The following is a 21,445-nucleotide window of genomic DNA, read 5'->3' as shown; positions in this document are numbered from 1 at the left end:
TCTTTATGCTTAGCCAAAGTTAATCGATGAATTACCGATAAAAAAATCAAATTTAATTTAAGTATTTAAGTACACACACGCAATCCTTAGCACCTGAAATATCTACTCTTTTTTCTGAAAAAAACAAATCCCTTCGAGACAGTTATCATGAACAACAACAAAATGTTAACTTGGAAAACATGGAAAGAAAGAAGATCACACCACGTTAACTACTATAGATAAGTGAAAGTGTTAATTGATCAATAAAGGAATTTTGTTTAGATAAAAACATTATAAAAATTCAAAACAAATTAAATTATGAAGAACATGAATTTCATAAAACAATTGAATATTTTAAAAGTATGATTAAGAATGTTGAAGAAGCATTGTCAAGTGTAGAAAGAAGTTAAGAAACAACCTAAGCAGGATAAAGAGTGGTTGGGTATGGTAAGGAGTTGAGACTCCTTCAATCAAAGCAATAAATGACACGATTGCTGATGAGCAAAAATATTAGAGAGATTTGTTATGCGGTTGTGTTTTTTTTAAGAAGGTTCAGGAATTCCGAAGGAGTGGTTTACGTCTATACACGGGATTGCCGGATTGTGCCTGCCCGCAATGAAAATAAATAAGTGATATTATAGTATTATTTTAGTGAAAAGGAGAAAGAAAGAAAAAAAGGAAATATTGAAAAGTGTCACTTGATTTAATCTGTATTGTTGATGCAATTGTATTGCCAGCAATGTTGACATGTGAAAGTCACAAAGAAAGAGGGAGTGATGATGGTGGCAGGGTTGGAGGTCACGCCAGCCACACTAATGCTTTTGTATTTTGGATTATAAAACCATTCCTCGTCCCTGCTTAACATTTTCATTCCTCTCTTCACTCTTGTTTTGCTCTTCCCTCGCTCTGCACTGCACACGTAACATGAACGGGAAAGCCTCCATCTCTAAGGAGCTCAATGCCAAACACGCCAAGGTTTCATTTGTTTATATTATCTGTAAAATTTTCTAAAATCTCTAATAGTTTACTGAAATCAGGTTTTGGGGATTTTTTTTTTTTACTTGATAAACATAGATTCATCTTGTTACGTTTTGGCCTTATGCAGATCTTGGAAGGACTTCTTAAGCTGCCCGAGAACAGGGAATGTGCAGACTGTCGGAACAGGTATATCCATTTCAGAACGACAATTTGACGCACATCATATTGATTTAAACTCGCTCTTTGATTGTATCCGATTCTTCACTTTATATCGCGCCATTTATTGAATTTTTTTCTTCCTGCAATGTTAGATGTTTTTAAATTTACCTTTCCCATTTTCAAATATTGTCAGGGCACCACGATGGGCTAGTGTTAACCTAGGGATTTTCATTTGCATGCAATGTTCAGGAATTCACCGAAGCCTTGGAGTTCATATATCGAAGGTTTACATTTTTGTAGCCAGTTCTTTTATGTCATATTTTTAGATAGAAATGAGAAAAGATAATAAAATAAAATAAAATAAAAATTGGTGAAAATAGGTGACACTTTAAAATATGTAGTTCAAGAAAGCTCCAGAAAGTAAATATTAATACATAATATAATTGATTTTCATAATAATTCTAAACTCTGTCTGTGAGACCCTGGATAATTAGCAAATTTAATCCTGACATCACACCACTAACACACACACCACGTCACTGTTGCGGGTAATTAAAAACCCACTTTCAACTCTGATTTTCACCTCTGCAATGCACAGAAAACTGAACCACCATCATTCTCTGCAACATTAAAAACGCACCACTCCTTACATGCACACCTGCCACTTGTCACGTTAGAAACTTACAAATCAGAATTTAGTATGCAGGTGTCAGTCTTGGACATGTTTGTTCAAGCAAACGTTACTTTAACAAAACCAAAGTTTTCTGAGAACCCTTTCACCTGCACACTCATTCATCTTCTTCCTCAGAAAACCAAACTCTTCATTTTCTCCAAATTTCTCTCTAAGAATCCTTAACTTCTCTCTATCAGAAAACTCACGTTTCCTCTCTGATCACAATTGCAGCACCATAGGAATGTTAGTACTGCTGTGATCTCCATTTTGGACCAAACAGAAACTGAATCCAATCTGGTAAGCCTTCTTACTGTATTTCGTTCTTAGGTTTCTGGAAGAATAGAGTTTTAGTGCATGCAAGTATGTAGTCTCAGAGTTCTGCAATTTTTGATTAGATTTGTTTTGGAAGAATCAAGAATATAATAGAAGCATAGTTGGATAAAGCCATTTTCATCTAGGACAAGTTGGAACTTCAATCCGGGTAAGGGAAGCTTATATGTTTAATTCATACTGCTTGATTTTATAATCTGAGTTGCATGTATATGAAATCTGATATTTGAGCCTTATGAACGTTTACTGATATGAGATATAAATTCTGGTTCATTTGCATGTTGTTTTGGATACGCATGAAAGATGTGTGAATGTTATAGAGTTGGAATGATTAGATCGATTGAATCTGTCATGAATGAACACTGCTTAATTGTATTATATATATGTTGTTGCTGATTTTGATTTAAATGTATATTGATTTGATTCTGTATAAATGGAGTATGGTGATTGTATATTTGGAATGATCCAAATGTTGAAATCTGTATGATTTGATGTATTAAATCTGAAAGGAAAGTTGTCAAGTTCATAAAAATCGAAATCTGGAAAATTCTGTTAAGAGTTGAGAAATCTGGTCTCTGTACTGATAAAGGACGTTCGTCCCTGTACGGTCTTAAACCGTTCGGTTTTCAGTTAAGCTTACTTAGACTAGAATTCTTTCATTTGGAAAGAATTCTGCCCGAGAATGAGCGTCCCTAGTTGATGATCTGAGCGTTCGTCTAGCTCAGTAATATTTAAACATTTAAAACTTTATAAATGAGTGACGTTCGGCCTTAAGTAGAGCGTCCGTCCTTAATAACGTTCGTCCTAAATGAAGTTCGACCTCTGTTGAACGTTCGTCTACAGAGCGTTCGTTTCTATATTGAACGTTCGTTCATAACTGGTGTTCGGTCATATACCTAAACGTTCGTCCTACCCAACGTTCGGTTTATACCAACGTTCGTTCTGATTGTGCTCGGTCATTGACTTAGCGTTCGTTCCAAAGCGGGGTTCGGTTTCTAAACTGAACGCTCGTCCCTATTATTGAATTTTGAGCGAACATAACTGGCGTTCGTCCAAATTGTTAAATTACGTTCGTACTTGGACTGCCAGTGCTGTTCTTCTGAAATCAATTATATTGCTGGTGTATCTAAACACTTATCACTGGTTTTATTCCTTGGGTTCTATCTAGATTCTTTACACTTAAAATCTTTCAATGTATTATTCATCTCTTCTAAAGATCAGTATTTTCAATTATCAAGAGTTGAAGCATATTAAGTGAATAAATGACTCGTTTCTTTTGTTCAGAAACGTGAAATCAAAGGTTCTGTGATAAGTTCATTTTATTTGATTAAAGAATGCATGACGTTAATATTAAGAGAGTGAAATACAGAATGGAGATATTATAATTATGAAAGGATATGATGGTTGAACACGACATGATATGATTATATGATTTTGAACTTGAATGAGCGTTCCATGGAGGAGCTTCTCAGTTGTATTAAATGCTAAATTTGTAAAGTATGAACATGGACAAGTTACTGATGGCTTGGTCCATCCTGATATTCCGTGATGCTCATCTTCACGTAGAAGGGGGTAGTCATGCGTGGGAATGGCAGGAGGTCATTCGTATCCCTCACTTAGCAGGGGCGAATGATTAACCTCAAGTGGAGGTCATTCGTATCCCTCACTTAGCAGGGGCGAAGGATTAACCGCATGTGGAAGCTGATTAGGTATATCCCGGCTACCACACCACTTGGGTGCAAGGACGCCTGTAACTACATGGTTCATACAGTTCAGTACAGTCTGTTTTATATAGATTTATATGTTAAATTTTATGATTAAGTTGTTTGATGTATCTGTGAATTAAATTGTGAACTGTATGTATGTTGTATTAATTAAACAATATAAGCTTACCCTTGCAATTTTCCTGGTGCTGTTTACTGTCCATGTATAATCCGTCTTGTCAAAATGCAATGATCATCCGTTGTGGATGTGAGCAGAGGGTGATGCATCTCTTGAAGTATTACTGGAAGAAGAAAATTTGGAAGATGCAAACCTGGTTGAAGTTGAAGTAAAAGCTGAACAGTAGAGGCGCGATTCCGTAGCAGTTTTAGTCTAGTGTGTTGTGCAGTATTTTTGGCAGTTGTATATATATATAGTTCTGCAGATCTGTTTTGTATTTATCTGAAAATTTGGAATTCTGTCAAGTGCTGGACTGTATTTTGATATTCTGTATTTAAATTCTACAGAATGGATAATCAGAACTGGTTTCTGTTTATTTTTTTATGAATTCTGAACACTGCAGATTTTACTGTACGTGCTGTATGTTAAGTTTTAAAATTCTGAGCTACTGTAATATTCTTAAGACTGCACTGTTTATCTCTGTAAATGTGATCAGTCTGGTTAATGGTAATTATCATTATTTTGGGATGTTACATTAGTGGTATCAGAGCAGTTTTGTTCTCTTAAGGACACTGTAGGGTTATGAGTGCACTGTGTTTTGCTGTGTGCTTATTATATGTTTAATGAGTTATTATTATTTAACTCTTGGACATAACTAACGCTCGTTTTCTCTGTATCCAGAGAACTAATGGCACCTAGATTGCCTCCCCCTCCTCAACCGAATGAACCTGATACTTCCAACCGCTCTAGATTGTTGGAGGACGTTATTGAGAGACTCCAACGACAAAATACCACCCTTATGGAACAGAACACCACCCTGATGCAGCAGAATCAGGCAGCCATGCAGGGTTTAGAAGCCTCACGTGTTACTGCTGAAAACACACAGAGACAATTGATGGACATCCTTGCTGCCACTAGAGGTACGCCTGGAGCATCCTCTTCAAACGCCACTCCACACGCTGCTCAACCAAACGCTGAATGGAGTTTGGAGAGTTTCCTCCAGCATCATCCAGCTAAATTCAATGGAAAGGGCCTCCCTGATGAGGCGGATCAGTGGCTAGGAGACATGGAGAGAATTTTCAATGCAAAGAGGTGTCCGGACGAGAATAGGTTGGCTTACACAGAATATTTACTGACTGGGGAAGCAAGCCACTGGTGGGCGAGCACAAGAGCTATTCTGATAGAAGCTCAACGTCCTGTCACTTGGGAAGTATTTCGTGGTAAATTTTACGAGGAGTACTTTCCTGACAGCGTACGGTTTGCGAAGGAAGTGGAGTTTTTACAACTAGTTCAAGGTGGGATGACAGTTTCAGAGTATACCAACAAGTTCAAGCACCTTGTTCGGTTCTATACGATGGCAGCCAATGAAGAATGGCAGTGTAGGAAGTTTGAGAACGGATTGAGGAGTGATTTGAAGGTGTTGATATCCAGCTTATGTATCCGGTCTTTTCCCAGTATGGTTGAGCGAGCTAAGGTATTGGAGAAAAATATGGCAGAGGTTGAACGACAGAAGAAACAACCGCAAGTTAGTAGGGGACCAATTGTGTCCAGGGGAAGTTCTGTTCAGAGGAGACTACCTTACGCTCGTCCAAATCAATCAGCCAATACAAGTGGTTCTCAAGCACTGGTTCCTGTAGGACAAGCTGGACAAGGCAGTGTAACTTGCTTTCACTGTGGAGGGCCGCATTACCGTTCATCCTGCCCTCAACTGGTAGGAGGAAAGCACTGTAACAGATGTGGACGAAATGGGCACGTGGAGAACGAGTGTAACATGAGTGGAAGAGCAGTGATGAGACCACCAAACACTGGCAGAAATCAGCCACGGGGTGGACGTGCACAAGCAGTGGGGAGAGTGTACGCTATCACTGGAGCGGAAGCAGAGAACGCAGGTAATCTTATAACTGGTGAATGCTTGCTGTTTGGAGTGCCTTGTTGTGTGCTGTTTGACTCTGGGGCAACGCACTCCTTCATCTCGAAGGCGTGTGTTGAAAAGCTGGGAATAGTAGAGAGAGATCTGCAGTTTGACTTGGTGGTATCAACACCAGCGGCTGGAGAGCTTAGAACATCTACCGTGTGCATTAGATGTCCTATTGTGGTTGAGGGGCATAGTTATAAGGTGAACTTAATCTGTTTACCTTTGAAGGACTTGGAAATAATTCTAGGAATGGATTGGTTGGCTACCAACCATATTATTATAGATTGTGGCAAGAAGGAATTAGTGTTTCCTGAAGATGATGAAGAATGTGTGGGAGTTACATTCGGTCAGTTAAGGGAGGATATAATGGAAGGTGCAAGCTGTTTTCTCATTATGACACATGAAGACAAGGAGTTAGGAGGGTTGACGGAAGCACGGACGTCCAATGAGAGCAGTACGGAACGAGCAGTGGTGAGTGAATTTCTGGACGTTTTTCCAGAAGAGATACCAGGATTGCCTCCTGTTAGAGAAGTCGAATTCACCATTGATTTGGTGACAACGGCAGCTCCTATATCTGTTCAACCTTACCGAATGGCACCTGCAGAGTTGGTTGAACTCAAGAAGCAAATTGAAGAGCTTATGGAGAAGAAATTCATTAGACCGAGCGTATCACCATGGGGAGCTCCGGTACTCTTGGTGAAAAAGAAAGATGGCAGCTCTCGGTTATGTATAGATTACAGGCAATTAAACAAGCTGACCATCAAGAACAAATACCCGTTGCCAAGAATAGATGATTTGTTGGATCAGCTGCATGGAGCAACAGTATTTTCTAAGATTGATTTGCGTTCAGGATATCACCAGATAAGGGTTAAGGAGGACGACATCCAGAAGACAGCATTCAGATCACGTTATGGGCATTATGAGTACGTGGTAATGCCATTTGGAGTAACGAACGCTCCAGCCATCTTCATGGATTACATGAACCGGATATTTAGACCCTATTTGGATAAATTTGTAGTTGTGTTCATAGATGATATTCTCATCTACTCCAAAACCAATGCTGAACATGAAGAACACTTGAGAACAGTACTAACCGTGTTGAGGGAGAAAGAGTTGTACGCAAAGCTGTCCAAGTGTGAATTCTGGTTAAAGGAGGTGCAGTTTCTGGGGCATGTGATATCGTCTGAAGGTATTTCAGTAGATCCCTCTAAAGTGCAAGCAGTGTTAGATTGGAAGAGCCCGCGTTCAGTCACTGAAGTGAGGAGTTTTGTGGGGCTGGCTGGTTATTACAGACGTTTCATAGAGGGGTTCGCCAAGATAGTGGCTCCTCTTACTAGATTGACTAGAAAGGATCAGCCATTCGCTTGGACTGATCTGTGTGAGGAACGGTTCCAGGAGCTGAAGATGAAATTGACGAGCGCGCCAGTTTTGATTATTCCAGACACGTCCAAGCCATTTGAAGTGTACTGTGACGCATCTCACCAAGGTTTGGGCTGTGTGCTCATGCAAGAGAGACGTGCAGTAGCGTACGCGTCTCGCCAGTTGAAGATTCATGAACGCAATTATCCCACACACGACCTGGAGTTGGCAGCTGTCGTTTTTGCACTAAAGATTTGGAGGCACTATTTATACGGATCAACGTTCCAAGTCTTTAGTGATCACAAGAGCCTCAAATATTTGTTTGATCAGAGGGAGCTGAATATGAGGCAAAGACGTTGGCTGGAATTTTTAAAAGATTATGATTTTGAACTGCTATATCACCCTGGGAAAGCCAACGTAGTGGCAGACGCCCTAAGCAGGAATACAGTACAAGTCTCATTGATGATGGTGAAGGAGCTGAACTTGGTGGAGAATTTTAGAGATCTAAGATTACAATTTGAATTAGGAGAGAACGTAATAAGGTGCTGTAATCTTAGAATTTCTAGTGATGTGTTTGACAGAATCTGGATGAAGCAACGTGAGGATGAAGAACTGTTGAAGATATTTGATGCACTCGGTTCAGAAAAAGCTAAGGAGTTTAATGCTGGAACGGATGGTATGTTGCGTTATTTGGGAAGAACTTGCATTCCCAATGATGGAGAGCTGAAACGTATTATATTGGAAGAAGCTCATCATAGTCGTCTTAGCATACACCCCGGTATGACTAAGATGTATCAAGATCTTAGGAAATCTTTCTGGTGGCCGGGAATGAAGAGTGATGTTGCACGCTTTGTGGCATCTTGCTTAACCTGTCAACGCGCCAAGGCTGAACACCAACGTCCAGGTGGATTGCTTCAACAATTGGAGATTCCTGAATGGAAGTGGGACAGCATTTCCATGGACTTTGTGACTCATCTGCCACGCACAGTCAAGAATCACGATTCAATCTGGGTAATTGTGGACAGATTAACTAAGAGCGCCCACTTCTTAGCCGTGAATTTGAAGATGTCAATGACAAATTTGGCTAAGCTGTACATCAAGGAGATAGTGCGTCTTCATGGAGTGCCTTCAAGCATAGTTTCTGACCGAGACACGAGATTCACATCTCGGTTTTGGCAATCTTTACAAGGTGAATTGGGAAGCAAGCTACAGATGAGTTCTGCGTATCATCCGCAAACAGATGGCCAATCTGAAAGGACCATCCAGACGTTAGAAGATTTGCTTAGGACGTGTGTCCTGGACCATTTAGGCGCATGGGATGAGGTCTTGCCACTGGTGGAATTCACATACAATAACAGTTTCCAGTCTAGCATTGGTATGGCGCCTTTTGAAGCTCTCTATGGAAGGAAGTGCAGAACGCCACTTTGCTGGTTTCAGGAAGGAGAGAATGTGCTAACTGGACCAGAACTTATCCAGCAAACTACTGATAAAGTGAAATTGATTCGGGACAGATTGAAGACATCCTTGAGCAGACAGAAATCTTATGCAGATAGGAGGAGAAGACCCTTGGAGTTTGCAGCAGGAGACCATGTATTTTTAAGGTTGAATCCAATCACTGGAGTGGGAAGAGTTGTTCGTCCAAAGAAGCTGTCTCCCAAGTTCATAGGACCGTATCAAATTCTGAAGAAGATTGGACCAGTAGCTTATGAGCTTGCTTTGCCTCCTCAACTATCAAACCTTCATCCTGTTTTCCATGTGTCTCAACTCAGAAAGTATATAGCCAATCCCTCTCATGTTTTAGAACTGGAAGACATTCAACTACAACCTGATCGAACGCTGGAGTTGCAACCAATCCGCATTGATGATGTTCGCACTAAATTACACAAGAGGAAGGATGTTCGATTGGTGAAGGTAGTGTGGGATGCCAAGAATGGAGATTCAACGTGGGAGGTGGAGAGTGCAATGAGGGACTTATATCCACACTTATTCATAGGTAAATTCTGAATTTTCGAGGACGAAAATTTTTGTAGTTAGGGAGAATGTGAGACCCTGGATAATTAGCAAATTTAATCCTGACATCACACCACTAACACACACACCACGTCACTGTTGCGGGTAATTAAAAACCCACTTTCAACTCTGATTTTCACCTCTGCAATGCACAGAAAACTGAACCACCATCATTCTCTGCAACATTAAAAACGCACCACTCCTTACATGCACACCTGCCACTTGTCACGTTAGAAACTTACAAATCAGAATTTAGTATGCAGGTGTCAGTCTTGGACATGTTTGTTCAAGCAAACGTTACTTTAACAAAACCAAAGTTTTCTGAGAACCCTTTCACCTGCACACTCATTCATCTTCTTCCTCAGAAAACCAAACTCTTCATTTTCTCCAAATTTCTCTCTAAGAATCCTTAACTTCTCTCTATCAGAAAACTCACGTTTCCTCTCTGATCACAATTGCAGCACCATAGGAATGTTAGTACTGCTGTGATCTCCATTTTGGACCAAACAGAAACTGAATCCAATCTGGTAAGCCTTCTTACTGTATTTCGTTCTTAGGTTTCTGGAAGAATAGAGTTTTAGTGCATGCAAGTATGTAGTCTCAGAGTTCTGCAATTTTTGATTAGATTTGTTTTGGAAGAATCAAGAATATAATAGAAGCATAGTTGGATAAAGCCATTTTCATCTAGGACAAGTTGGAACTTCAATCCGGGTAAGGGAAGCTTATATGTTTAATTCATACTGCTTGATTTTATAATCTGAGTTGCATGTATATGAAATCTGATATTTGAGCCTTATGAACGTTTACTGATATGAGATATAAATTCTGGTTCATTTGCATGTTGTTTTGGATACGCATGAAAGATGTGTGAATGTTATAGAGTTGGAATGATTAGATCGATTGAATCTGTCATGAATGAACACTGCTTAATTGTATTATATATGTTGTTGCTGATTTTGATTTAAATGTATATTGATTTGATTCTGTATAAATGGAGTATGGTGATTGTATATTTGGAATGATCCAAATGTTGAAATCTGTATGATTTGATGTATTAAATCTGAAAGGAAAGTTGTCAAGTTCATAAAAATCGAAATCTGGAAAATTCTGTTAAGAGTTGAGAAATCTGGTCTCTGTACTGATAAAGGACGTTCGTCCCTGTACGGTCTTAAACCGTTCGGTTTTCAGTTAAGCTTACTTAGACTAGAATTCTTTCATTTGGAAAGAATTCTGCCCCGAGAATGAGCGTCCCTAGTTGATGATCTGAGCGTTCGTCTAGCTCAGTAATATTTAAACATTTAAAACTTTATAAATGAGTGACGTTCGGCCTTAAGTAGAGCGTCCGTCCTTAATAACGTTCGTCCTAAATGAAGTTCGACCTTCTGTTGAACGTTCGTCTACAGAGCGTTCGTTTCTATATTGAACGTTCGTTCATAACTGGTGTTCGGTCATATACCTAAACGTTCGTCCTACCCAACGTTCGGTTTATACCAACGTTCGTTCTGATTGTGCTCGGTCATTGACTTAGCGTTCGTTCCAAAGCGGGGTTCGGTTTCTAAACTGAACGCTCGTCCCTATTATTGAATTTTGAGCGAACATAACTGGCTTCGTCCAAATTGTTAATTACGTTCGTACTTGGACTGCCAGTGCTGTTCTTCTGAAATCAATTATATTGCTGGTGTATCTAAACACTTATCACTGGTTTTATTCCTTGGGTTCTATCTAGATTCTTTACACTTAAAATCTTTCAATGTATTATTCATCTCTTCTAAAGATCAGTATTTTCAAATTATCAAGAGTTGAAGCATATTAAGTGAATAAATGACTCGTTTCTTTTGTTCAGAAACGTGAAATCAAAGGTTCTGTGATAAGTTTCATTTTATTTGATTAAAGAATGCATGACGTTAATATTAAGAGAGTGAAATACAGAATGGAGATATTATAATTATGAAAGGATATGATGGTTGAACACGACATGATATGATTATATGATTTTGAACTTGAATGAGCGTTCCATGGAGGAGCTTCTCAGTTGTATTAAATGCTAAATTTGTAAAGTATGAACATGGACAAGTTACTGATGGCTTGGTCCATCCTGATATTCGTGATGCTCATCTTCACGTAGAAGGGGGTAGTCATGGTGGGAATGGCAGGAGGTCATTCGTATCCCTCACTTAGCAGGGGCGAATGATTAACCTCAAGTGGAGGTCATTCGTATCCCTCACTTAGCAGGGGCGAAGGATTAACCGCATGTGGAAGCTGATTAGGTATATCCCGGCTACCACACCACTTGGGTGCAAGGACGCCTGTAACTACATGGTTCATACAGTTCAGTACAGTCTGTTTTTATAGATTTATATGTTAAATTTTATGATTAAGTTGTTTGATGTATCTGTGAATTAAATTGTGAACTGTATGTATGTTGTATTAATTAAACAATATAAGCTTACCCTTGCAATTTTCCTGGTGCTGTTTACTGTCCATGTATAATCCGTCTTGTCAAAATGCAATGATCATCCGTTGTGGATGTGAGCAGAGGGTGATGCATCTCTTGAAGTATTACTGGAAGAAGAAAATTTGGAAGATGCAAACCTGGTTGAAGTTGAAGTAAAAGCTGAACAGTAGGGGCGCGATTCCGTAGCAGTTTTAGTCTAGTGTGTCGTGCAGTATTTTTGGCAGTTGTATATATATATAGTTCTGCAGATCTGTTTTGTATTTATCTGAAAATTTGGAATTCTGTCAAGTGCTGGACTGTATTTTGATATTCTGTATTTAAATTCTACAGAATGGATAATCAGAACTGGTTTCTGTTTATTTTTTTATGAATTCTGAACACTGCAGATTTTACTGTACGTGCTGTATGTTAGGTTTTAAAATTCTGAGCTACTGTAATATTCTTAAGACTGAACTGTTTATCTCTGTAAATGTGATCAGTCCTGGTTAATGGTAATTATCATTATTTAGGGATGTTCACTGTCAGTCTACACCACATTTACATAAACTAATACAGCGAAGTCTGATTGATTCAAATTGTCCTAAATTCTGTTATCATTTTTACGATGATTTTTTATTAAAAAAATATAAGAAATAATTAATTTTAGAAAGAATTTAGATGGTAGAAGAAATATTAAATAGATAATTTTCTAATTTATATTAAACATACCTTAAAATTTTAATTTTATTTATTTATTTTTAAAATCGCTGATTTTTTTTTTAAATCACCCAATATACATGAGATTGAAAAAATAGTCAATAAGTTTAAGTTAGTTGAACTAATTTTAATTTAGTTAACTACATTATATATTTGTAGATAAATTATTTTTTTAACTACTTAACTAAATTATATATTTTATAATTGAATTATTTTTTTAGAAATTAAAAAAATATAATTATTTGAATTACATTCTTATTGGCAGAGGAGATAAAAAGTTTTTTTACCATTCTATTTCTTTTAACTCGAAATATTACTTCCATTTCATTTAACAGAGAGGTGGGACCACCAACTTTTATATGCATTCTTAATATTATTAAAAAAAATGACCTATTTTTTTTTTAACCAATCAGATTTAATTTTACTGATAAAAAATCACAACTGAAAACTCACTTAAAAGAACACTTTTATTGTGTAAATATTTCTTTCAACACTTTTGAAGTACTACATTCAATTATTCGTTTAGTGGCTAAGTTTCTAAAAAGTGAACTAACAAAAAGTTTAATTCAATTTTAATAAAAATAATTATTTTTGTAGTTTATTTTAGTTCAATTAACTATTTTTGGATGAGTTTAACTTTTTTAATCCGAGTTAGTCTGCCAATCACTTGGTATGGATAACATAGCTGTTTTCAATTATGGAAATAAATTTGTTTAAATGATTTTCTAGTAATGTAGTTTTTGCAATATTGTTAATAATATGTACATTGTTTATAAATCTAAATCACTGCATACAAACTGTTGCCAATTGGTGATGTAAATGGATTTTCTTGAACAATATCCGATATTTCTATTCTATATGGAGGGTTACAATAAAGCACTATATGGTAGTCTATTATTTATTACATAGTAAATTTATAGTGATGGCGTGTTCTCATTTTGCAACTAGGTGCGGTCCACAACTTTAGATACGTGGTTACCAGACCAAGTTTCTTTCATGCAATGTAAGAAACTATGTAATATTGTAATTATTACTCCTTGTGTTGCTTGCACATAACATAACTAGTCTCTATAACACGTCGTACGCAGTTATGGGTAATGTAAAGTCAAATAAGCACTGGGAAGCAGAAATGCCACCAAATTTTGATAGAAGTAAATTGGCAATGGAGAAGTTTATCCGTATGAAGTAAGTTGTGATCGACATTATTTTTTGGAAGTAAAAGATAGTTTTGATCGACTATTGGATTTTCCATTTGCATAACTTGCTTAGGGTGTTTTAGGTATGTAGAGAAAATATGGGCTTCAAAAGATGAAGAGCAATCAAAATCAAATGGAGGCATTCTGAAGAACAACAGGAGACTCTCTCTTGAAGAAAGCATTCTTGCAAACCACGTCGCACAAATTCTACCCCCAATAACAAGACCACGAGGGGTAACCATGTTATTATCCATTAATTTACCCTCTTAGTGAATTGTTGTTAATTCTACTAGATCTTTTTAATAGAAGGTCACAACTGTTATTACTTCATTTTCTAAGCTTTTTTTGCTGCGTTTGTTTTTGACTGCCTTCCAAGATTTACCATCTTGAAAACATGAGGATATGTTTGTTTAACTGTATTTATGCAATTCAGGGTTTTATAGACACGCAAAAGAAGAATTCTCCTCCATTTAAAAGGTCATCCTCTTCTGTTGATTTTGACAAGTCCACAAAGAGCATCGCTTCTGGGAACATTTTCAACTTGCTTTGCATCTATGACGATAACAAAAAATTTTCAACAGTGCCACCTTCAACTTGGGCAACATTTGATTGTATTATAAATTATTATGTCTATATGATCTTTTCATATTATTACTTTTATTGAATTCATCGAATAAAAGAATTAACGCTTACATATATGTATGTTCAGGAGAAGCTTCAGGATTTTAAATTCATAGCCTTTTCAATTAATCCTTGGTGTAGATTTCCCAACATTATAGTTTCTGTTGAAGCTGTGTGCTTGAGCGTTTTGCTGCACAAGGTTAGTTATATGCATTTTTCCCATTTTTAATTTATTTAACAATGTGATTTGCACTTTCATATTTTGGGGAATCTCTAGATTTTTATTTTTGTTGATTTTTTTTCATTTCCGTACTTTCTATGCTTTGAAAGTTCTTAAATTTACCTGAATTCAGTCAAGTTAATTCCAATATACTTTTTTTATACGAGTAATATTGCCTCGTATAACAAGGTTTATTTAATGCTAGTAAGTTGTTTCAAAAATACCATAATATAATTGTGTTTTTCTAGTCTTTTGAGTAAATAAGTTGTTAATTAATATTGTTGTATTTTCCTGAAGAATCTTTATTTTTTATTTTTGTTTTCACAGGTTTGTTTGAGTACTATGTTTTGAACCGGACATGAGCAGTACTTTGTTGTTGAAATTGCGCAAAGAATGGCTTGAATTACATTGTAGTTCATTGTTCTTACAACATTACCTAATCTGAGATGTATAAAGGAGGGAGGACATAGTAGTTATATTTCTTCTGTAACGAAGTTTTCCTCACTGCAGAACAAAAATAAACTGTAAGTCTAATATAAATTAACCTACGTTTGTCCAACTCTTTTTTCTTTTTCTGTCAAAATAAATGGACATTGTTAGCATTACAGTGAATTTTACTTGCTTCACAATGGTTGATTTCGCAGCCTTAAGGTTACTAGTTATGCAGTACCACTTCTGCTATCTCACTGTCCCAATCCCAATAGTTTTTACTCCCTTGTTAGACAAAATTGCCTTTCTATAATATTCATGTATGCTAATATCCAATAATCATACAATATTAATATCTATAATGGATAAATAAATATAATTAACACGCACAGTTAATTTTAAAGTGGAAATATAATATTGTTTGAATACAAGTATAACTAAAAGTAGTTTCTTACGTAATTAAGTAACTTCGTAACATATGATTGATTAAAAAAAATCGATTTGACTTTAACATGTGATTAAAGTATTTCAAAATCATTTGCATATATGCTCTAGGGATATAAAAAAAATTGACAATCAATTTATTAGTTTCGAAGCTGTAAAAGTTAATTAAGAGATAATAAAAAAAATCAAATTTAATAACTGTATTAGCAAACTTCAAATTTCATCCAAAATTATCCATGGGATATTTACATTGACATGAGTAGATATAATAAAGATAAATTATAACGCTCCAAGTTTCAAACTTCCTATAGTACGAAACATATTTTTTAAAAACTCTGAAATGTATGGAAATAAACCAAATCATAATAATTTTAAAAGTAATATCCAATTACATCGTTCAAAATTATTTAAAATAATCTAGAAAATACGAAGTTTAAATAATTCCAAATTTTTCTTATCTTATCATGTTTTTGGAACATTTACAAAATTATCTGCTCAAGTATAATTTTATTATATGATTATTGCTAAAATGACATACAACAAACACAAATATGAATGAGTAAACTACTGTTAAAATAAATCATAACAATACAACATGTGAATAGCAATAAACACTACATAATAACAAACATGCAAACCCCATCCTTAACATTATTAACATAGATCACTAATCCTCTAAATGTCATTATCATCAATTTCTTGATTCTCGATGTTATCAAGAACATCACATACATAGACCATATGTCTATCCCTTCATCAACATTTTTGCTAATTACCCTATCATGGTAACTACCACGAGTATAACCATCATCAGGAGCCTCATCATCACCATGATCATCATCATGAATACCACCATGAGTATCAACATGATCATGAACTTCAAAATAAAAGACTCAGTCACACTCTTGTACCCTACCTCACACACTTGTTATACTGAACAGGTTCGTTTGAGTAGTCTCACCCTTGCAGCTAAAGAACTTGTTTCTCTACTTCGCAAGGACTTATGAGTAAAACCATCAATGCATCGCACACCGGGTACTATACTCAGTAATGAGCTGAAGTACATGCATGTGGCGGAGCACGAAGACGACGCAGAGGAGGCTGCTACGCCACTTGGACCTAGCATCGCGGTGGTAGAGTGGCAGGATACGGTGGTGAATGAGAGGTCGCTGGAACCGCAGCGGGGGACCTCATCGAGATCGCAATAGAGAGCCGCATGGGCACAGAGAGGCTTGATCCGGAAGCCGCTATGGAGAGCGAGAAGGTGGTTCCCAATTGTGTAATTAATTTCGACGGTGGTGGCATCAATGGCCGCCATGGTTGTGCGAGATTGAAGATGGAGGTTGGATTTCCTGATTACACCTGTAATGCTCTTGAGGAGATTCTCCATGACAGAGTTATCATAAAGCTTGGATCCATGGTCGAGAGCCCCAACGACCTTGATTACGAACCACCAGGGGCTTCTCTCAGCGTAAAAGGCCTTATAATGGGCGTCAGGGGAAGCCAACCCTTCGTCAAGCACCACACCCACATTCATCCAATTTGGTTTTTATAGGTTCTCAGTGGCTATGGATGAGGCTTGTTTTGGGTTTCTTTAGGTCTTTGCGGTTTCTTGCAGGTTTCGGAGGAGGAGATTGGTGGAGGAGCTCGCCTTTTTGTTTTTGAGTTTTTTTTAAAGTCTGGCAAAGAAGATGATGGTGGTTTTTTGGTTTCGTTGCTGATGTGGCAAGTAATTTGTTTTTTTTAAATTCAAAATTGACACGTTATATTCTAAGTACAAGAAAAATCTGACAGCTCATTAAGTTTTAGCCAACGAGACAGTTGTACTGTTACCATAACAAAAAAGATTAATTTGATCTGATTTTTCACAAGTTGGGTTTACTTCAAACTTTTTTAAAAAGGTAAGACCCCTTTGAACAATCTTCCTCTTTTGAGGGATCAAAAGAAGTACTAAGTGAATGAAATGATAATAAATAAATGATAAAATTTATAATTAAACTGTATAAAGTCTCTTTGAAATAATAATTTCATGTGATAATATTTATATATAATTAAGTCAAATTCGGTATGTTAAAATTGGAATTCATTTATTTATCCAAACAAATATACTTGAAAAAACAAATGAAACCGTTTATTTGATACATGATATCCCAGGTTGTAGGGGAAGAAGGAGGAAGGTTGAAGTTGAAACAATAGATGAACAGCAGTAGACACAATCTATTGCTTAGTTGTGGGCACGCGCCATCCCCACCGATGAAACGATGCCGTTTAGATTGCCGTGTCAAAGCACAGCTGACAGAGGGAATGGAAATTCGGGTGTGCAGCAACCGCAGCTGCCGCAGACAGGGCTCATTTCAAACCCTAGAAACACTCTATGGGGTCGCTCCTCCAAACGTAACCGTAAAGTCGTGCGGGTGCTTGGGGCGGTGCGGTGGGGGCCCCAACCTGGTGGTCCTGCCTGATGGCCTCATCTTTGGCCATTGTGGGACGGCTGCTCGGGCGGCGGAGCTCGTAGTAACTCTGTTTGCCGAAGCCGGCCATGACCCAAAGACTTGTTTGGACGCGCTTGCTCTGAGGAAGAGAGCGGACATTGAGTTTGCCAACCGAAATTTCACTCAGGCTGAGCTTCTGCTCTCACAGGCACACGAAGCAAACCATTATTCATTCTCCATTTTACTTTAGACTTTTGAATTTAAAACGAGACACTACTCATTCTTCCTTTCCATGTTTTCAAATTAATTGATACAGGCTATAGATTTAAAACCATTTGGTGGCATGTATATCATATTTAAATGCAGGTTTGCTGAACTCATTCTTTACATCAGGTTTCATTAATGTGCTTGCTTCCTTTGTTACGTTATTATGTATTTTGACATTTGACATTCAGGTCATTTGTAAGGCTGGAATTGGGCAACTACTCTGGTGCCCTCGAAGATGCTGAAGAGGCTTTGGCATTAGCTCCCCGTTATTCTGAGGTGAGTCGAATTCTTCTATTATAAAAAGAAACAAAAAAACTTGCTTTCCAATTAGGTGTCATAGTTAAATTTACAGCTTCTTGTATGAAGTCTGGACTGAATTATTAATGATGTGGTGTCATTGCTAATCACATCATTCAATCATTAACTTTTACTTAGGAAAGACTTCGTCATGCCTTACTTGAGTGTTGAAGAGTAGCACCTGAAGTTAAATGAAAAGTTCTGTTTTGCCACACAGTTTTGATTAAAATTTATTGAGAATAACAAAACTGAATGAGATTAATTGATTAAATGAGAAGTGAGACTCAGAAAATTTTATTTTTACAAGGGTCAGGCTAGGCTGACAATTTTGATAGGAGGTTTTGGTTGGTGGTCCGTAATTTTGATCCATTGGATTAATTTTATTATTGGTGGCTACACTACACTAGATTCACCATCCTTTCCAGCAATCCCCTATAAAGTGTTCACCGTTGCTGAAATCACCTCAGTTCTTCTTTCTCTCCATCTCCATTCTCCTCTGTGATCTTTCCAGCTTCATGAACTAGAAACTGTTCTCTTCATCTTCACCAGGATCAATCAAGACACCATATCAGCAACTGCCAACAATGGTGAGATTCTACAACCTCTCCACACCGACAACCAGCCTACCATAAAGAAGCCATCTCTCAAGCACAAAATGCATGCTGTTTGGACCAACTCTCTGGCTTCAACTGCTCCACATCCAAACACAACACCAACCTTGCACCATAGTAATCAACAAAGTCTCAAATTTTCACCTTCCTTATTAAACCTAGATTTTTGGTATGTCTCTTTTCGTGAATAACAGGTCTTTAGAGAAAAAGCAATACATAGTCATGTTTCTATTTCTTCACCCCTGTTTGATTCTGCATCTACCTGTGCTCCCTTCAAATGTTTTATTTTTGATGTTTTTGACATTTGCACCCATGCAAAAGGATGACTCTCGCATCGAACTTCCCTACACCTCCTTGGAAGAAGGATTATTTGTGATCCTCTTTGTAGAATTGCTGGGTGGAATGTTGTCAACGTGTTAACCATAGCAGATTCTGGATGGGGTGAGAATTGAACCTATGAAGAAAAATATAAAAATTGGTGATTAAAACAAAATTATGAGTCTGGTTGTTTTGGAAGAACTGAATATGATGGTTGGGACCCCTGCGGTGATGTTGCAGATAATGGAATTTCATGGGTGACAATGGTGGTGGTCATGGGGCCAAGAAGGCAGTTTGTGGCAGTGAGGATGAGAGATGTCACGTGTGGATTGAGCAACTGGTGGAAGCTGGAGAGAGAAAGGGTTGAGAGGATTAAATTCAGTATGGAAGAAGCAGGATACAACTGTGAGTATTAGATTAATCCAACGCTTAATAAAATTTGTTTACCATACACCACCTAAAAAGCTGGTCCTTTGTAGCCTTCCCCAAGTTCTAATAAATTTTTGTAAATAGTAGAGAATTTGTTCAGAAGAGTACTTTAGAGTTTGTTACGGCGTGCAGTTATTTTTTTTTTTAATGTGCAACTCTCAAGAGATTTAGCTTTCCCAGCATAAGCATTTTGAAAATCCAATCTTGAGTTTTAAATCAGCCAAGTTTCTTGACCATTGTAGGTAAACTTTTTGATATGCACCCTTCCCCTCATTAGGCAGTTGGTGAAAACTACTACCTTCTGATCGTTACTGAAATCCCATGATAAAATGTCACAACTAGATATTTTTTTCTTGATCTTACCTCGATGTTATTTGCCTATCACCAGTGTGTATATGTTCATTTTTCACGTTATTTGCTGTGCCTATATTTCACTTGTATTATATTGTCATTTTATCTATGCAGGCTTGTATCTGCCAAGGTGACGCCTACTTGGCATTGAACAAATTTGATTTGGCAGAGCAGTCATATTTAACATCTTTAGATATTGAACCTTCGATTCGCCATTCTAAATCATTCAAGGTAGTGTTCATTGTTTTGCTATACGTATAACGTATGTATTTCTTTTTGCATAAACAAACATTTGTGGTTTTCGGGAAGGAAGATGCAACACAACTGATAACTGAGAACGATGATTGTATTTCCTGTGGATTTCTTGAGCTATTTCAAACATTAATGTAAATAATAGAAATAATACTAAAAAGAAATGAAAGAATATTCAATTCTGGATCGATAGCCTCTCACAAAAATTTCACATGTGAGGAAAAATTCGTATTTTTAATGACATAATTATTAAAAGGTTGTCATATCTTGTACTGTTTTTTGGAACAATATTAATGGTCTGTGCTGTTCGTGCTCTTCTTTATACTGTCTTTTCTGTTATCGTTGTATCGTTTGTTTCTACTGTGTTATCTATTATCATTGTATCTTATTTGGGTTTGCCAGGCTCGGGTAACAAATCTTCAGGAAAAAGTAGCTGCTGTCAACAAACACAGTGTGAGATCTGGCTTGTAAGTAAAATTCCAGTTAGTTCAATTACAGTGATGTCAGAAGGAATAAATTTTATCCTACTGTTTCCGGGCATTCAAATGCCATTTGCGTTGTATTTTTAATTTCAAGTCTCAATTGTTATATTTATGATTGTTATAATATCTTGTAGCATTTTAGAATATCCTAGCAAAGTTCACGAGAAATGAGAAGCGAGGTAGGAGGTAAGTCTTGGAAGAGAAAAAACAAAAAACAAAGAAGGTTTAATAGGCCTTTTTTTTTGTCTAAATATTTGTGAGTTTATTCAATATAATTTTTCATTTTTTTTCTCAAATTTGACCGTATTTTATTTAGAAAAAGTGACAAGTTATATAGCACAGAGGAATTTTTGGATAGACAACAGCACAACGCATCACAAAAAGCTCTACTACGAAATAAAGATTGTGCGTTTTGAATAATTAATTTAATTAATTTGATTTCAATAAAAAAATAAGATTTGAATAATTAATTTAATTAATTTGATTTCAATAAAAAAATAGGTGGGTTGGTGTCAATCTGACTCGCCACGGGTTCAACTCGAGTGAACTGAGTTTTTAGTGAGCTAGGTCAAAATTGGCTCGAATCAAAATTTTCACATTTTTTTTCAACCCAATCAGGCTCAAACTCGTGGTGAGCCGGATTGGTTCACAGATTTTACCT

At 36.9% G+C, this 21,445-nt stretch overlaps 2 protein-coding genes and 1 long non-coding RNA gene across 8 annotated transcripts; all 3 read left to right on the top strand.

Moving 5' to 3' along the window:
• Nucleotides 1–134: 134 nt before the first annotated feature.
• Nucleotides 135–15,084, top strand: AGD15 (ARF-GAP domain 15). Of its 3 annotated transcripts, none has more exons than XM_088110291.1 (9): nt 135–954; nt 1,085–1,143; nt 1,310–1,400; nt 13,384–13,438; nt 13,524–13,620; nt 13,715–13,865; nt 14,075–14,242; nt 14,341–14,451; nt 14,800–15,084. In XM_088110291.1, the coding sequence occupies exons 1-9, from the start codon at nt 904–906 to the stop codon at nt 14,821–14,823; spliced, it is 807 nt and encodes a 268-aa protein (XP_087966417.1). In that variant the 5' UTR covers nt 135–903; the 3' UTR covers nt 14,824–15,084. The 3 variants fall into 3 exon arrangements, 1 of the variants encoding a protein (XP_087966417.1); XR_015785112.1 differs by having other exon boundaries at nt 138–954; nt 14,065–14,108; XR_015785110.1 differs by having other exon boundaries at nt 142–954; nt 14,065–14,242; nt 14,800–14,829.
• Nucleotides 1,914–4,448, top strand: LOC148205292 (uncharacterized). Its single transcript, XR_015785108.1, has 3 exons — nt 1,914–2,086; nt 2,185–2,270; nt 4,099–4,448. It is a non-coding gene; the product is annotated as an uncharacterized LOC148205292 (long non-coding RNA).
• Nucleotides 15,085–17,463: 2,379 nt separating the features above from the next.
• On the top strand, nt 17,464–20,930 carry LOC124843985 (tetratricopeptide repeat (TPR)-containing protein). 4 transcript variants are annotated; one of them, XR_015783231.1, is made up of 8 exons: nt 17,464–17,985; nt 18,094–18,143; nt 18,233–18,320; nt 18,891–19,121; nt 19,274–19,393; nt 19,511–19,675; nt 20,165–20,281; nt 20,705–20,729. XR_015783231.1 is itself a non-coding variant. In XM_047320833.2 (5 exons), the coding sequence occupies exons 1-5, from the start codon at nt 17,542–17,544 to the stop codon at nt 20,771–20,773; spliced, it is 768 nt and encodes a 255-aa protein (XP_047176789.1). In that variant the 5' UTR covers nt 17,467–17,541; the 3' UTR covers nt 20,774–20,930. The 4 variants fall into 4 exon arrangements, 2 of the variants coding, with proteins under 2 accessions (XP_087959059.1, XP_047176789.1); XR_015783230.1 differs by having other exon boundaries at nt 18,891–19,393; XM_047320833.2 differs by lacking the exons at nt 18,891–19,121; nt 19,274–19,393; nt 19,511–19,675 and having other exon boundaries at nt 17,467–17,985; nt 20,705–20,930.
• The last annotated feature ends 515 nt before the right edge of the window (nt 20,931–21,445 follow it).

The sequence above is a fragment of the Vigna umbellata genome, chromosome 1 (assembly GCF_029865625.1).
Source record: "Vigna umbellata cultivar VRB3 chromosome 1, Vumbellata_1.0, whole genome shotgun sequence".
NCBI classification, from domain to species: Eukaryota; Viridiplantae; Streptophyta; class Magnoliopsida; order Fabales; family Fabaceae; genus Vigna; species Vigna umbellata.
The sequence above is the reverse complement of the archived record's forward strand: the minus strand, read 5'-3'. Positions and strand labels throughout refer to the sequence as shown.

Bases quoted from the DNA above. Each gene is read 5' to 3' on its own strand.
- AGD15 (XM_088110291.1), top strand. From the start codon at position 904: ATGAACGGGAAAGCCTCCATCTCTAAGGAGCTCAATGCCAAACACGCC. The intron at 1,144-1,309 runs GTATATCCATTT...AAATATTGTCAG, and splicing joins TGTGCAGACTGTCGGAACAG to GGCACCACGATGGGCTAGTG. The intron at 14,243-14,340 runs GTATTATAAATT...ATGTATGTTCAG, and splicing joins AACTTGGGCAACATTTGATT to GAGAAGCTTCAGGATTTTAA.
- LOC124843985 (XM_047320833.2), top strand. From the start codon at position 17,542: ATGAACAGCAGTAGACACAATCTATTGCTTAGTTGTGGGCACGCGCCA. The intron at 18,321-20,164 runs GTGAGTCGAATT...TTATCTATGCAG, and splicing joins TAGCTCCCCGTTATTCTGAG to GCTTGTATCTGCCAAGGTGA. The intron at 20,282-20,704 runs GTAGTGTTCATT...TGGGTTTGCCAG, and splicing joins GCCATTCTAAATCATTCAAG to GCTCGGGTAACAAATCTTCA.